This window comes from Haliotis asinina, chromosome 1 (genome assembly GCF_037392515.1).
Source record: "Haliotis asinina isolate JCU_RB_2024 chromosome 1, JCU_Hal_asi_v2, whole genome shotgun sequence".
NCBI lineage: Eukaryota > Metazoa > Mollusca > Gastropoda > Lepetellida > Haliotidae > Haliotis > Haliotis asinina.
In genome coordinates this window covers 51268691-51283152 of record NC_090280.1, presented here as the reverse complement: position 1 = coordinate 51283152, position 14462 = coordinate 51268691, and the positions used below count along the sequence as shown (strand labels likewise).

Genomic DNA, 14462 nt, shown 5'->3' with positions numbered 1-14462 from the left:
GAAAACCAGGAAAGGAAATTTTATCAATTTTATTTTTGACAAGAATAAGTAAGTCATTCAGTATTTATGAAATATTTGTCAACTGTCTTGCAGTCAACTGCCAGTGAGAATGCCACCACTGTGACAATACGAAAGACAAACAGTAGGAATATTTACAGTATTCAGTAGGACAATGTGAGAGGTAAAGTGACGACCGAGTTGTGTCGTTACAAATCTGGAGAATTTAGTCGACATAGAGCTTAGCTAAACATTCTTCCAGTGAACAGTTTTCCTCATGCATGATCTATGACCTGAAAAAGAACAGCCCTTATTTTAACCTGGTAAGTTCAAAGTGATCTGATCACATTCATATTGAAAGAAGCGTTTAATAGGCCATCCAAGTGGCAAAGAATTAAAAAAAATATCTCAACACTCAAGATTTGTTAATCCTGAAATGTATAAATTGAGGCAATCCTCAACCTCTGAACCATCAGGGGTAAAGAGTGTTTTCAGAAATATGAATAGAAATAAAACAAAAATTTTATTCCATTGTAAATTTCATAATGTACACCTGAAGAGGTAATTGCTCTGTAATACGGCTATGATTGCTGAAACTTCTTGCTGACAAAAATATCTATAACTTTCAATTTCTTGAACAGATTCACAACCAGGATCAACCTCAGAACACTACTACCAGTAACCATGGCAATCAAAACAACCTTTTTGATGATACCAGGAATTCCCAATATGAAAAAATGCTGAAAACTTACAAACATCGCATAAAAATCAATCATCACCATCATATATTATCATTTAATCATGTTTTAATCATGAAAATGGTGGACCAGCTGAGGTTGTACATCATGTAGTGTATAACTAAGGTACTAGTGATCACCTCAAAGTTGAGATTTAGTTTCAGGGCTGTGCTCTATTGCACACCAGACATACTCTGGATTCTAACAAGCAAAGGATATCACAAATAACTGTCGGTCAACTGTCATGTTTGTCATGAACACTTTGATTTCAATACAAGTACAATTAAAGGATAGATGCATGTTTTCATATGTACAGACACATTTTTACACTATAAATAAAATAATATAACAAGAAACAATAATATCTGCAAAAATAGTTTTATCTCTACACATTTTCTGTCAAAATATTTCTTTGCAATTCAATTTCGTGTTCAGGGTCTTACAAATGGTATCACAAAGTTACAAATGAAAATAATGTAACATCACTTTGAGCTTGTCTTAATGAATTAAGTCGTGACATATCCGAGGCAAAAAGACAATCAAAACTGCACTCTGATAGTAACAGATATTGCCATCACTTCATATCATATATTTAATATTTACAATACATTAGTCAGATCTGTTAGGAATAATTCCAAATATCGACATCACGTCAAATTAAATCAAACTTTAACAATATTCCTCAAACCAAACTGCCTGAATGGCTGATTGTGCCTTTCTAACTACAACATAATCAAAAGCTTATTCTAAGATGCCCAATCAGCTGCCTAGAAACCAGGATCATCACTGATTGTATCACATTGTTACATCTAGAAAAAAAACAAGCATAGGAAACATCCAGGACAGATTTCACAGTCAATAGTGGAGAGATGACCGTCTGTTAGACCTTCACAAAAAAAACCACTACATTCAACAAGTAATTCTGTGTTTATGTTTTCTCAACCATGCCAATTTCTAGGCACCAAAGCCTTGACTTCTTGGCTCAAAACACAATTTTGACTCCCTGGGTAAATAGTGATATAAAAGCTATATTAGCTTATATTAGTCTCATGTCAGGACAATACCAGGGCTGATGCCAACAGAGGAGTGGGCCACTCCTTTACCAGCATTGTTGTGGACAAAGGTTAAATGTGGCATATTCAGTCTTAAAGCCACAAGGAGAAATAGATCAGTGATAATATTTTAAAGAATTAAGGAACCTGAAAACAAATGCCAAACGGCGCTTCCAACATATTCCAAAGATTTATGTTGCCAGAGGGGTAACTAACCATTGTATTTAAGGTGACCATGATGAAAGTACTTTTGGGTTTATACAGATGTTACATTAGCAGTCACTGGGCACTGGGCATTACTCGCTTGTTTTTTCCGTGACAGAATCTGTAATGAGATTTACTGTATTAAGCCCTAGAGTCATGTCTAAGTCTTCTACCGCAGATGGGTTGGTCAACAACATACAATGGCATGATTAACAACCACTACTAATAGCCAAGGCCACAACAGGTGTACTACCTGTCCAACAACCAACACACTGCAGCACCCAACATCCTACACTGTCAGCCATGTTTACCGGTCTGCAGCACATAGCAAGCAGTGCCTTATAGAGCCAAACCTTACATCTTGAGGTAACCATCAGGTCTCATTAGAATACTAATAGTTTTTGAGTGTTTAAAAGACTAGTAGACTTGTCCAACCCATGAAATTCCCCCTTCTGTGAAGACTAGTACTATAGCTTGTATGAAGAAAGCATCTTTGTGACAACAAACCTTGTGCGTTTCTAATGGACCATGCTGTATGAATAAACAATTCTACGTATGGTTTGTAGTAAACTTCCTTAAGCAAGTAACTAACTTGCCGTGGCCTTGGCTTATTGTCTTTCAGAGAGATAACACATTATACATTATGCACCACCAATCACCAAAATAATATAAAGTGTGGCTGTTGTTGTGGCAGCACAAGCTTGTCCTCGATAGGAATGCCAATAGATTCACCAAGTCCAGTGTGTGAAGTCAAAACATGCTGACACAGCATTCTGTTGGAATACAGTACAACGTCCCTGTTTCAGCATAAAGCTGAGAATATTCTTCTGTTATCGGTAGTACAGTAACCTGACACATTCTGAAAGAGAACTCCATATTTTTCAAGCTTGTCGGCCATGTTGACTTCACCCAGTGATACCAGCTTGAAAGTTGGGTAAACTTTTCAAGGACAATTGTGTTGAAGACAGTCACTCAGAAGAGCCCATCACACATCAGGATTTGGACAACACTCCCCACACTGACTGGCACCCAGTCCTCCACAGTAGTCTGCCAACAAGTTATTGCAATGCTCACTACCACCACCACATGTTTACATCCAGTAAGAATGGTCTTCAGCAATATTGTGTAATCGATATTCATGTCCATCAGCTGTTGGGAATTCGGGGGAGGGGGCTTGGTCCAGAAGAGTCCACTAGTGAACTGGAGGGGTGGGAGGAGGGGGGCTACCCCCGTAATCCTGCAACAAAGGTCAGTAGCAATGAGTGAATGTTATATATATATTTGTGTTATCAAAAGTAAATGACAAAATGAAGTCATTACATTGCAACTGTTGCACATAGCACATTCCTGAAAAGTAATAGTGCAAGCAGACAATGGAATGACATCACAAATGTAATTTAATTTATGTGACCGTTTTCCTGCATCAAGACATCCTGCAAAAAGGACTTGATGAGCATGTAGTTGAAGCACTGATCATGCAATCATCCATGGTCGAAAAAAAACATGCTGGAGACATAATCTATTCATGGGACCCCAATAGATGGTCTGTGGACCCAACAGTATACAGACTGACAACAGACCAGTGCTTGCCCTATCTCATCAATGGTAAACATTAAATTAAGTAGCAAAAACCTTTCAAAGTCAATGTGGTTTGATCAAACCACTATAAGTACAATGCTTTCGTGATGATGTTAAAGAAGGGAGATTAGCGTCATATAAATAACTGCAGTTAAGTCTCGTACAGCTTTTTCTTGGCTACATAGTGTTTGGTTTTCGGAAATATTCGGATGATGGCTGTCCTGAATCAGACGCTATGACAATTATGAATAATCTTGATCTTGCTGGTCACACATAAATTCTGTTTAACAGGTCAATGGGCTATGACAATGATAAATTTATGTGAAAATATAGTCACTGTGGTGTAATTTCTTTATGACATCAGAGCCACATTCTTGTCCTCATAAGATAATTGACCCTGTCTCTGAGCTGGATTTCTTATAAAATTATTTTCAGATAATTATCCAATAAAACCTTGAAGAAAATATTTCAAAATTTCAAACTTGTTTATTGCAAATTTGAATCAGAATGTATCAGAATCAACACTACCTATTCCTTTCATAAAGGTATCACTACCTGAAAGACCTTCAAAATTGAGTGTGGGATAAAACAAGGCAGTGTTAAACTTACATTATTTCTTGCTGGTTTCCCATCACCCTGGTTACGGAGACTCTGTGGACGGAGGAGGTACAACGCTGTGGCAACCACAAGCCAGCCAACCATCATCATCATCATGGTACCATAGCCGCCATCAGGGGCAGCATTTGGGCCCGGCACTGAAACAACATTATCTCATTGTCAGGAAGAAAGTAAAGATAAAACTATGGATATTATTATTGCATGTCAGAATAATACTGCAAGACATTGCCATCCATGGTGAGACAGTGTCACAACCACTGAAATTCGGAGTAGTCTGTTGAGGAAACTGTTCTGAAGACTTCTTTGACTTAGAAGACCAGCAGGTAATAACTCTGATCCATTGTCAATACCATAATTACACCACAAATGCAAGAGGTGATGTAACTGGCAGAGGAAAAGCAAGTATTTTATCTTGTTCAAAGGGCTTGACACAAGCTGTAAGGTGTAACTTTATTCCCCTGTAAACAAGCCCTCTTGTCTTAGTAGCGAGTGAGTTTAGTTTTGTGCCACTTTTCAGCAATATCACAGCAGAGGGACACCAGAAATGGGCTTCACTTGTCTCAGTAAAGTGATTCACTGAGGCTGTTGTGACTAATGACTAATGCGACTAGTGTCCAACCCCACACTCAATCAAACACCCCACAGTGCCCCAAAGATTGTGACTGGTCCCACATTAACAAAACCGAAGTGTTGACTGGGTTTGCTGTCTGTCCACTATTATTCACTTCCACTTCCTTTTGTGGTAAAATCAACCTGCCTAAAGCACTGACACTTTAGAATTACAGCCCTTAACTGCCACTAGTCAGTCAAGAGTGCCATCAAAGGATATTTACATGCCCTCAGAACAAATTATGAGTATCAGCTTGCAAACTAGGGTGAATTTTCAATTTTTCTGGTCAAACCAGACGTCAGTGAGTATGTCTGGTTGTTAGCTGACTAAAGCTCACAAATATCTTTGTATGTTTTGGGGTTTAGCCACACCTGATACACTTTGAAATTGAAGGCCATGACTTTGTTGAACCAAGCCAAAACAATATACTGAACATATTCTAACAAAGCCATCAGGGCAAAATACTGAGTGATGTTTCTCGGTAATATTTGGTAATCAATATTTTATTAATATTTTAGACCAGCAGTTAAGTATGAGGTTTCAGTAATATTCTGTTGGTCTGGAAATCCATACATTTTATCTCCTATATTAGCTGATATGATAATGGTGACATCCTGCATCTAGCATTTTGTATTATTTCCCACACTGTCATTTGTTCAAGAATCCAATATTTCCCTTAATTATGCATCCGCACACCAGCCTCCCTACAACATATACATCATTCATGGATTCTCCATCAATAATTCAACCTGGCAGTGCTACTTTGAAACAGTATAGGTTGATCGACCAAATGTCAACCATCATGGACGTCATACTTTACACATGCACCCACATGGATACAACACTACATATAAGCAATACTGCTGCAATGGTCAGTGGTTATCATGGTGAGTGAGTATAGTGTTACACTGCTTCTAGAAATATTTCAGCAATATCACAACAGGTATAACAGTGTTAGTGTTACACAGAGTACCCCAAAGTGGAATCAAACCCAGCATGACGAGTTAGTGAGTGAGTGAGTTTAGTTTTAAGCCGCACTCAGCAATGTTCCAGCTATATGGCGGCGGTTTGGAAATAATCGCGTCTGGACCAGACAGCCCAGTGATCAATCGACATGATGAAGACACACTTCTTCCCCTGTCAATATGGTCACTGAAGCAAGAGACCTTACCCTCCAATGACTAGCCCATGTATATTTAACATGCTTTAAGAAACAAATACCTTTCATAATCTGTTCAAGTGAGTACAATCACAACAGGTGATTAAAGTTAAAAAAATATACTTTTGGAGGTCCAAATGCAAGAATCACAGAAACAAACTAAGATGCAGTTAACAAAATAAGAATGGTATAAAGACGGAAAATGTCCTTCACGAAGGGATAGAGAAACCATGTGGGCTCAGGGGGACAACTGGTGAAACAAGGTCGACCTTCACAAGGGAATAACAACAAAATAATGGCAGTTGAAGGAAAGTAGTACTTACAATCCTGGACACAGTTATTGTCTGTGCAGTATGACTGTGAGTTCCGTAGCTGAAAAGAGATGAACAACAACGTTTAACATCACCATCAACCCATAGGGAGGGAAATAATCACTTTATGTTCTTTTGTTCCTAAAAGGTCACTACCCATCAAATATTTATAATCACTGGAGTAAATGTAAGCATTCAACTGTTCTAAACTAGATTTTGCAAAATATTCTGTTTAAGACACTATAATTTACACATGAACGGATCTAATGTACAACAAATTTGTAACATTGAAAATCTATCATTTTCATAAGTTCAAAAAATGATCAAACTGATGGAAAATTGGCAAATTCTTAACTAAGTATTACTCGTAAAAACGATACTTGCACATGCTTTGTAGCAACTGACCGTATGATAAGCATGCAGTTGATCTGCATAAGGTCTGCAGTTGGTTCCCCCAAGTTAATGGAGAAATTCATCTTTCATGTAACCATTTACACTGTATATACATAACATATAGCGAGAGCTTTCAGTGAATCTGAGACTGGTGAAGGTCCAAGGCAGAATAGGCCTTCAGCAACCCATGCTTGACATAAAAGGCAACTATGCTTGTTGTAAGAGGCGGCTAACAGGATCAGGTGGTCAGGCTCGCTGACTTGGTTGATACATGTCATGGGTTCCCAACTGCGCAGATCGATGCTCAAGTTGTTGATCACTGGACTGTCTGGTCTAGACTTGATTATTTACTGACTGTCGCCATATATCTGGAATACTGCAGAGTGCAGCGTAAAACACTCACTCACTCACTTAGTGTGTCTTTCTTTTGTTTGGTAGTACAGATGCAGAATATGGGGTGATGGATCAGGGAAGGGTCAGACATAGGTCAATGGCATGAAACTTTTTGCTATGTAAATTGTAATTGTTTCCACTTATCTTGTATGGGGACAAGGCAATAAGAAAAATCTTAAACGACTAATGGTAGTAAGGAATAAACTTTAAATTAAATAAGATACACACATGCAAATACTGGGGTGATTAACATTGAGGATCAAAAGGAAATGTGGCATTTCTTGACCAGCAAATTACCTCAATAGCCTACATCATATCATTCATATCTATTTCCAATTACATATATTTCAACATTTCAAACTTTCCTTGTCTATGTATGCAGGAGACATATCCCCAAAACCACACATTACTCCAAGCTGAACAAAACAACGATATTAATAACAGCTGTGTTTTTCTTGGAATATTCGATGTGAAATCTAAATCATCCAACCACTCTCTTAACTTTTGCAACAATGTACCCAACAGCTTTTCCTTATATGGCTTGAGGACGATATCTATATATTACACCACTACTACAACAATTTGACTCCCTCACTCTTTCTGAATTGTTCCATGGTTTCATACAAGTTCACAAACTACTTTACTCTATTTGAAACAGAAATAATCACCAATTTGGTTTCATCATGTTACACATATTGATATATTTGCCTTTGTTTTTGAGAATCAGTAAAACCAGAACAGAAAACAAACTGTTATGATATCACATTGACATCATATCACATTATCAACTAATGTGAGAAATACCTCTATACCTTCAAAATATCAAGACATCCATCACTGTTAACGTATTTATTGATCAACATTGGACATATGTGAGCTGTTAACTGCCATCTCCCCACACAGATGCAACAGATGGCAGACAACTAACCTTATCTCACCGGCTGATGTAAACATCCAAGTCAAACCCTGATACATGATGGTACACGCAGTAAAACACATGACACATGCATTACACGTTGGCAGGATGTTGCCATGTTTCTTGCTCTATAACTTGCGTCTAAGGTCAACTATGACTTTTGATTCTGAGCCACATTGAACATCTGCCTCATCACAATGAGTTCTCAAGGTTTACTGTCAATTTGGATAAATTATTTGGAAGTGAATGAGTGAGTTCAGTTTTAAATCAGTGTTAGCAATATTCCAGCAGTATCACAGAAGGGGACATCAGAAATGGGCTTCACTCTTTGAAATACAAAAAGTTGTACCCATGTGAGGATACAAAACTGGTTCCTCAGTGAGACAAGCAAACACTTTAACCACCGTGCTACCCAACCACCACATATACATGAAGAACTGCAAACATGCTGACAGAACAGGGTATTTTAAATACAGTATGCAGTTTTGTAGCTCACATGAAAGTATTCTTGAACACATTTCGACAAGTTATCAAATGGGTGATTGAGTGAGTTAAGTTTTATGCCACACTCAGCAATATCCCTGCCATACAGAGTCGGTCTGTAAGTAATCGAGTCCGGGTCACACAATCCAGGGATTAACATCATGAGGATCTATCTACACAGTTGGGATACAATGCAATGACATGTTTCCACCCAGACATCAAACCTGACAGTCCAGTCTGGTTAGTTACATCTTATGACAAGCATGGGTTACTGAAGATCAATTCTAACCCTGCTTTTCATGGGTATTTACCAACAGACATTTGTTAATAAAGACTATAAAGATTTAACACCATAACTGTCTACAAAATATTACCAAGGGAAGAGATGGACAACCCATTTTCCACATTCTCACAGTGAAAAAATCTCTAACATACTACCTACTGGAACTAGAAAACAACATTGTTTTTAGTGTTATGATTACATCCTTTTGGACAGAAACAACTGGAAAACATTTCTGCTCAATCCACTGGACATTTATTCTCAAGAAGCTGGAAAAGTGGAAGAGCTCAACAAAACAACCCTCAAAATAACTTGAGTGCAATTCTCCAGAGACTTACCAAGTTTATGAGTCTTTGCATAGCATTCTCGTGGTTCCATATACACTCACACGGGTCAAAACCTCCATCGGCCATCTTGTCTGGAATACAGAACATTTGTATTTATAAGGCATACACCTTTATGGATTTCAACTTCTGGCTTATGGCATAGAGCAACTGGAAGAAGTAAATTCATTAAGGAAATGACAAAATAAAATTCATTGATCTTGCATAGCCATTCCTAATGATCAAAATTGTCTGAATCATGCTTGTTGCCATGGCTGCGAATGACTGAACATTTTCAGTCAGATTCAAGGAATTGAGTTACTGACATATTGATTGCAATTTACCATTCACTAAATTCTTTATCTGAATCATTACCCAAGTCAGTATTATTGAATCAGACACTGTCCTGAGATTTGGAAGAACTTGCAAAGACAAATTTTGGATTCTTTGCACCTATGTTCAATTCATCCCATGTAAAACTCTTGATTCCAACTTTCATATTCGCTGCCCAATGAACTTGCTGAGCTGCTAGGGCACATCTTGAGTCATGGCTATTCTGGTCCTCATCAGTGTATAGTTTTCCTGGAGACCCACAGCGCTATATCTTGTATTCAGTAACATCCACACTAAATAGAGCTAGGGTGAGAGGAGGGTAAACAGAAGCAGTGACGTGCGTACCTGCTCACAAGCCACAGTAACGTGTACTGGCTAGTGACCAGTTATCACCATTTTTTAGCATTTTTTAATGATTTGCTCCATTGTTTCTTAACACAATGAGACAAAATTTCTGCTGATGATAGATTAGCTATTCATGCATGTTTCCTGCTTGATTACAGTTGCTGATCGTGCTTCTCTGAAATGCAGTCAACAGGAAGCGCTGTAGTTTGTATCGTGCTTTCTCAACAACTAAAAAGACCAGTCAAAAATTCACAACACAGCCAGAAAGATTTTCATTCAATTCTTATCATTTATGAAATTTCATGTAAACACACTAATGGTCATGTGACATCCCCCAACATGTTTGGGCCTGGTCTTCTCTGAAGATTCATATTTGTAACGTCTACTATGTAAAATACTTACAGTGATTTTACCTGTCATAGTCTATCACTTTTGTGGTGTGCTAATGTTTGAAATACTACAGAAGCACAAGTTAAGCTTTCTGCACAAGCACTAGTGCCAGGTGTTGGTGATAACTGGTACAGTCCTACATCACCCACCAATATCCCTACCCCAGATCTGCCTAAGCCTCCATCACTTCATTTAATTCACAATGCAAAATGAAGTGCCCAATATAAAGCACAACTATGCTACCCTAATTATTATAACAGGTTTTTGCTTCTATCAGTGGCACATAAAAAAAAAAAAAAGTGGTAGAAACACACCACACCTTTCCACCTGTGAAACAACACTTTAGGGGATTTGTTGCAAGGAGGGTGAATTCACATTTAAAATGGACATGCCTGCATTACAAATATGTCCCTGAAATGCGAGTGTTGTCCACTCGGCGACATCACAGATAGGAATTTAGCATCCTCATTAAATAATTTGCTAGACCAAGTACCACAGTGGTTCAGGCTTTCATCAAGTCTCCTACAACCATCTCATTCCAGTAAACGTGTTGTTATCATCGCATCAAAGGCATCGTTGTGACACGCCAGTCCGTAAACTAACCTGACCGTGAAATTGCATCTCCCGTTCAGATCAACCCGACGACTTTGGTGTATAAATGTCATAACTGCCCGGAAGCCAGCCGTGACTTCGACAAGGCAGACAACATCCCATATACTGCCCAACAAGTATTCGTTAAATAATATTCACTGTAAATCTACTTATATCTGCAGCCGTGTAAACTCCATGCCAGCTGTATGGAAAATGAATCGTTATTACACTTTGATAACCTGTTTAGCAACACGAACCCGCACAGCTGCAACAAGCAGTCTTGGGCATACACGTGACCCACATTTGCACCCTCCTTCCAAACCAACGACACCAAGACGACACGGTAATAACGTCCCTATTTGTTTGAGAGTAGCAACACTGACAATGTTTACCTGTTGTGTGACGAAACTGTCCGTTTGACAAAACACTGTAAGTATCCCCGCCCGATGTCCTGAGTCAAATGTTATGATGCTGGCCAACCAAATCGATTCCCGTCCCACTATCAACAAAGCCACGTCAGTCCTGAGCCAAGTGCCCGGATGTAAGTGGTATATCAACTTATAACAGTACGTAACACGCGGAGCTTCCGTGTTGGGGTCACTGTGTTCCGTTTCTTTTGATTGACAAGCTCGTTGCATCATTTACCAGGTCGTCCATTTCATGTGTGCCGTTATTCAATGAAACAAAGCGTCTGTGGAATGTAACCGTAGTGTTTTGGCCACTTTGCAAATTATCAATAGCTTCAGGGGTGCATGCACTATGATTTAGCACACAGTTAGTGTCACTCGACTGATATACAGTCCATCGGTCTTTTCTCACAAAGCAGTTTTAATTGTATATATTTGTTGTGTTTTCGCGTGGAGTAGTAAAGTATATTTATTCAAATGAGTGAGTGAGTCTAGTTTCACGCCGCACTGAGCAATATTCCAGCTATATGGAGGCGGTCTGTAAATAATCGAGTCTGGACCAGACAATCCAGTGATCATCAGCATGAGCATCAATATACGCACCTGGGTACCGATCACATGTGTCAACGAAGTCTGCGATCCTGTCCAAGCGGTGCCGTTAGTCGCCTCTTACGACAAGCATAGTCGCCTGTATAGCAAGCGCGGGTTGCTGAAGGCCTATTCTACCCCGGACCTTCTGGGAGCTATTCAAATGAAGCCAGTATAACATACTACTGATTTTTTTAAGTGCTCATTAACTGTGTGTAAGTCTTATATAACGTCAATGGGATTTTTGTTGCATATATTCATGTATTTCATTCCGTTTATGTCATTCGCTGAGGTTATACAGGTAACAGAACTGTTAATGGTGTGTCTTTATGGATGTGATGGGCATATTACTGTGAAATATCATAGTGAAAAGTTATACCACAGAGAAGTTCTATCATGATAAATAATCCTACCAACCGTATCATCCGTGATTATGTTAAGATAAAAACTAGCTAAGTCACAGTGTTTAAATGTAATGAGATTGTCTCGATGCACTCATTTCTAATTACTGTGTAAATACAAACAGTTAGCAAATAGCCATTTGAGCTGATATATTTTTCTTTAAATGTGGGGAGACTTTATCATTACCAAATGAATCCAGTGTCTTGAAACATGCTAAAGTGGTATTCTAACGCGACGCAGAAAGTCTACAAAATTGCTGGTCCCTTGCTAGAAAAAACTTCCATTAATAATATATTCTTCATATGGTGTAGCAGAATCTGTGAGCTCAATGCTCCAGCGTTTACCAGCGCCGATTGAGCAGTCATGAAGACGTTAATTGTCATTAAACTAAAGAGATGAGCCAAAGCCGATACGAGTATAATAAGGAACGTCAATGTCGCTGCAGGATGTAAACAATTAAGAAACTCACCACAGATAATGATCTCTGAAGGAATCTTAGATATTTAATGATGTGTGTAAATCTAGCTCATTATTTCATGCTACCTAAGTTTCTTATTTAGTAAAATAGCCTTTAAGAAAGTCTCCACGGCTATAAGCAATTCCTCACTTCTCTATATTACTTTGGTATGACGTCCATACAATGAGATGCATAATAACTGTTATAGACGCTGATCGTCAACCAGAAGCTGGCTACAGAATATAAACCACACGTAGTAAAAGTATAGTAGTATATGGAACCGGAGAACGTAACGGGGGATGAAACGCGGCACGTATCATTTAACGTCGAAGATAATGTGTGATATTAAATTTGGTATATATGCATACAAATTTCATTACAAAAGTAACATGAAATACAAGAAAATTGGGAACATAATCCACACGTCAGAGCAAATGGTGATATCTAAGGGAGAGGGGCAGTGTGCTTGCGATTGGGTGCCTCTGAGGGTGTGGGTTCGAATCCCGGATGGGATTCACCCCTATCCACAAACTCCCGCCCACCCCAAAGAACATGAATATGTACTTTATTCAGAAAGTGCAATCCCAAATATACCATGTCACATTTGATCACTTTCTAAACTCTAAAGGGCTCGTGTAATCAAACATATATACTCCTGTGAAATGGAACAGGAGCCCCAGCGAAATGGGAGATTCCGAGTGAGTGAGTGTGTTTTAGTTTTACGCCGGTTTTAGCAATATTCCAGCATTATCACGGCGGCGGAGTCTAGAAAATGGGCTTCACACATTGTACCCATGTGGGGAATCGAACCCGGGCCTTCGGCGTGACGAGCGAACGCTTTAACCACTAGGATACCCCGCCGCCCCATGAGATTCAGAAGAAATTGAGGAAATCTAGACTTGCTTCATTAAGACTTTAGTATTGCAGAAAGGGCTAGGATTAAGTGAAAACAATGCGGTTAAGGGATATGAGTGAGTGATTTAGTTTTACGCCACACTCAGCAATGTTCCAGCTATATGGCGGCGGTCTATAAATAATGGAGTCTGGACCAGACAATCCAGTGATCAACAACATGAGCATCGATATGAACAATCAGGAACCCATGACATGTGTCAACCAAGTCAGAAAGCCTGACCACCCGATCCCGTTAGTCGCCTCTTACGACAAGCACAGTCACCTTTTATGGCAAGCATGGGTTGCTGAAGGCTATCTGATGACTAGAAAACTATGTTCATTGTAGAGTTACTCTTGTCCGCCGTCGCCTATTTCTGTTCATGTCCTGTCTGCTTATATTGCAGTAAAATGTCCGCCCGTATGATTTCATATTTTTGACATTACATGAAAATCAGTCAGACTTTGAACAAATTCCGACCACAAACACACACATTAAATTTGACAAGTAATATGAGAGTCCACTGTAAAATACATTTCCATTTTCCTGTAATTTAAAGTAGAAAACATTTCTGCTGACAGTTGGGGAAAACTACGATAAACGTTACCACTGACACAGAGACACGCATATGCATCGAAATACTACGTAAATATCTATGAAAGCAATAGACAGATACATACATACAGCTAGCTGTATAGGTGAGACAACGATCCTTCAGCACTTGGGTATATAACAGACTCCTTATGTCAAATCACATCAAGGATTATGTTCAGCACTAGTACTTTCGTAGTTTAGTTATATCACATGATCGGAAGAAGATCGTGGTCGACACTGATTGGTGTACGGCCATTTTGAAATGCGACACACGTATGTGACATTTACTGTAAACATGGCGTGAGTGAATTATCCACCGAAACAAACTGTCAGTGATGTCTATGTAATTTTAAATCAGAGGGATTTATTAGGTTTTCCATTTTGTAAATTAGAGGACGTTAAGTTTTGG

General features: G+C 38.8%; 1 protein-coding gene across 2 annotated transcripts; it reads right to left on the bottom strand.

Moving 5' to 3' along the window:
• Positions 1–14: 14 nt before the first annotated feature.
• LOC137293481 (small integral membrane protein 14-like) lies at positions 15–14318 on the bottom strand. 2 transcript variants are annotated; one of them, XM_067824058.1, is made up of 5 exons: positions 14140–14318; positions 9070–9149; positions 6279–6327; positions 4178–4323; positions 15–3227 (listed from the first exon to the last, which is right to left on the bottom strand). In XM_067824058.1, exons 2-5 carry the CDS (start codon positions 9142–9144, stop codon positions 3183–3185), a joined length of 315 nt encoding a protein of 104 aa, XP_067680159.1. In that variant the 5' UTR covers positions 9145–9149; positions 14140–14318; the 3' UTR covers positions 15–3182. The 2 variants fall into 2 exon arrangements, with proteins under 2 accessions (XP_067680159.1, XP_067680151.1); XM_067824050.1 differs by lacking the exon at positions 14140–14318 and adding an exon at positions 11106–11290.
• Between the last annotated feature and the right edge of the window lie 144 nt (positions 14319–14462).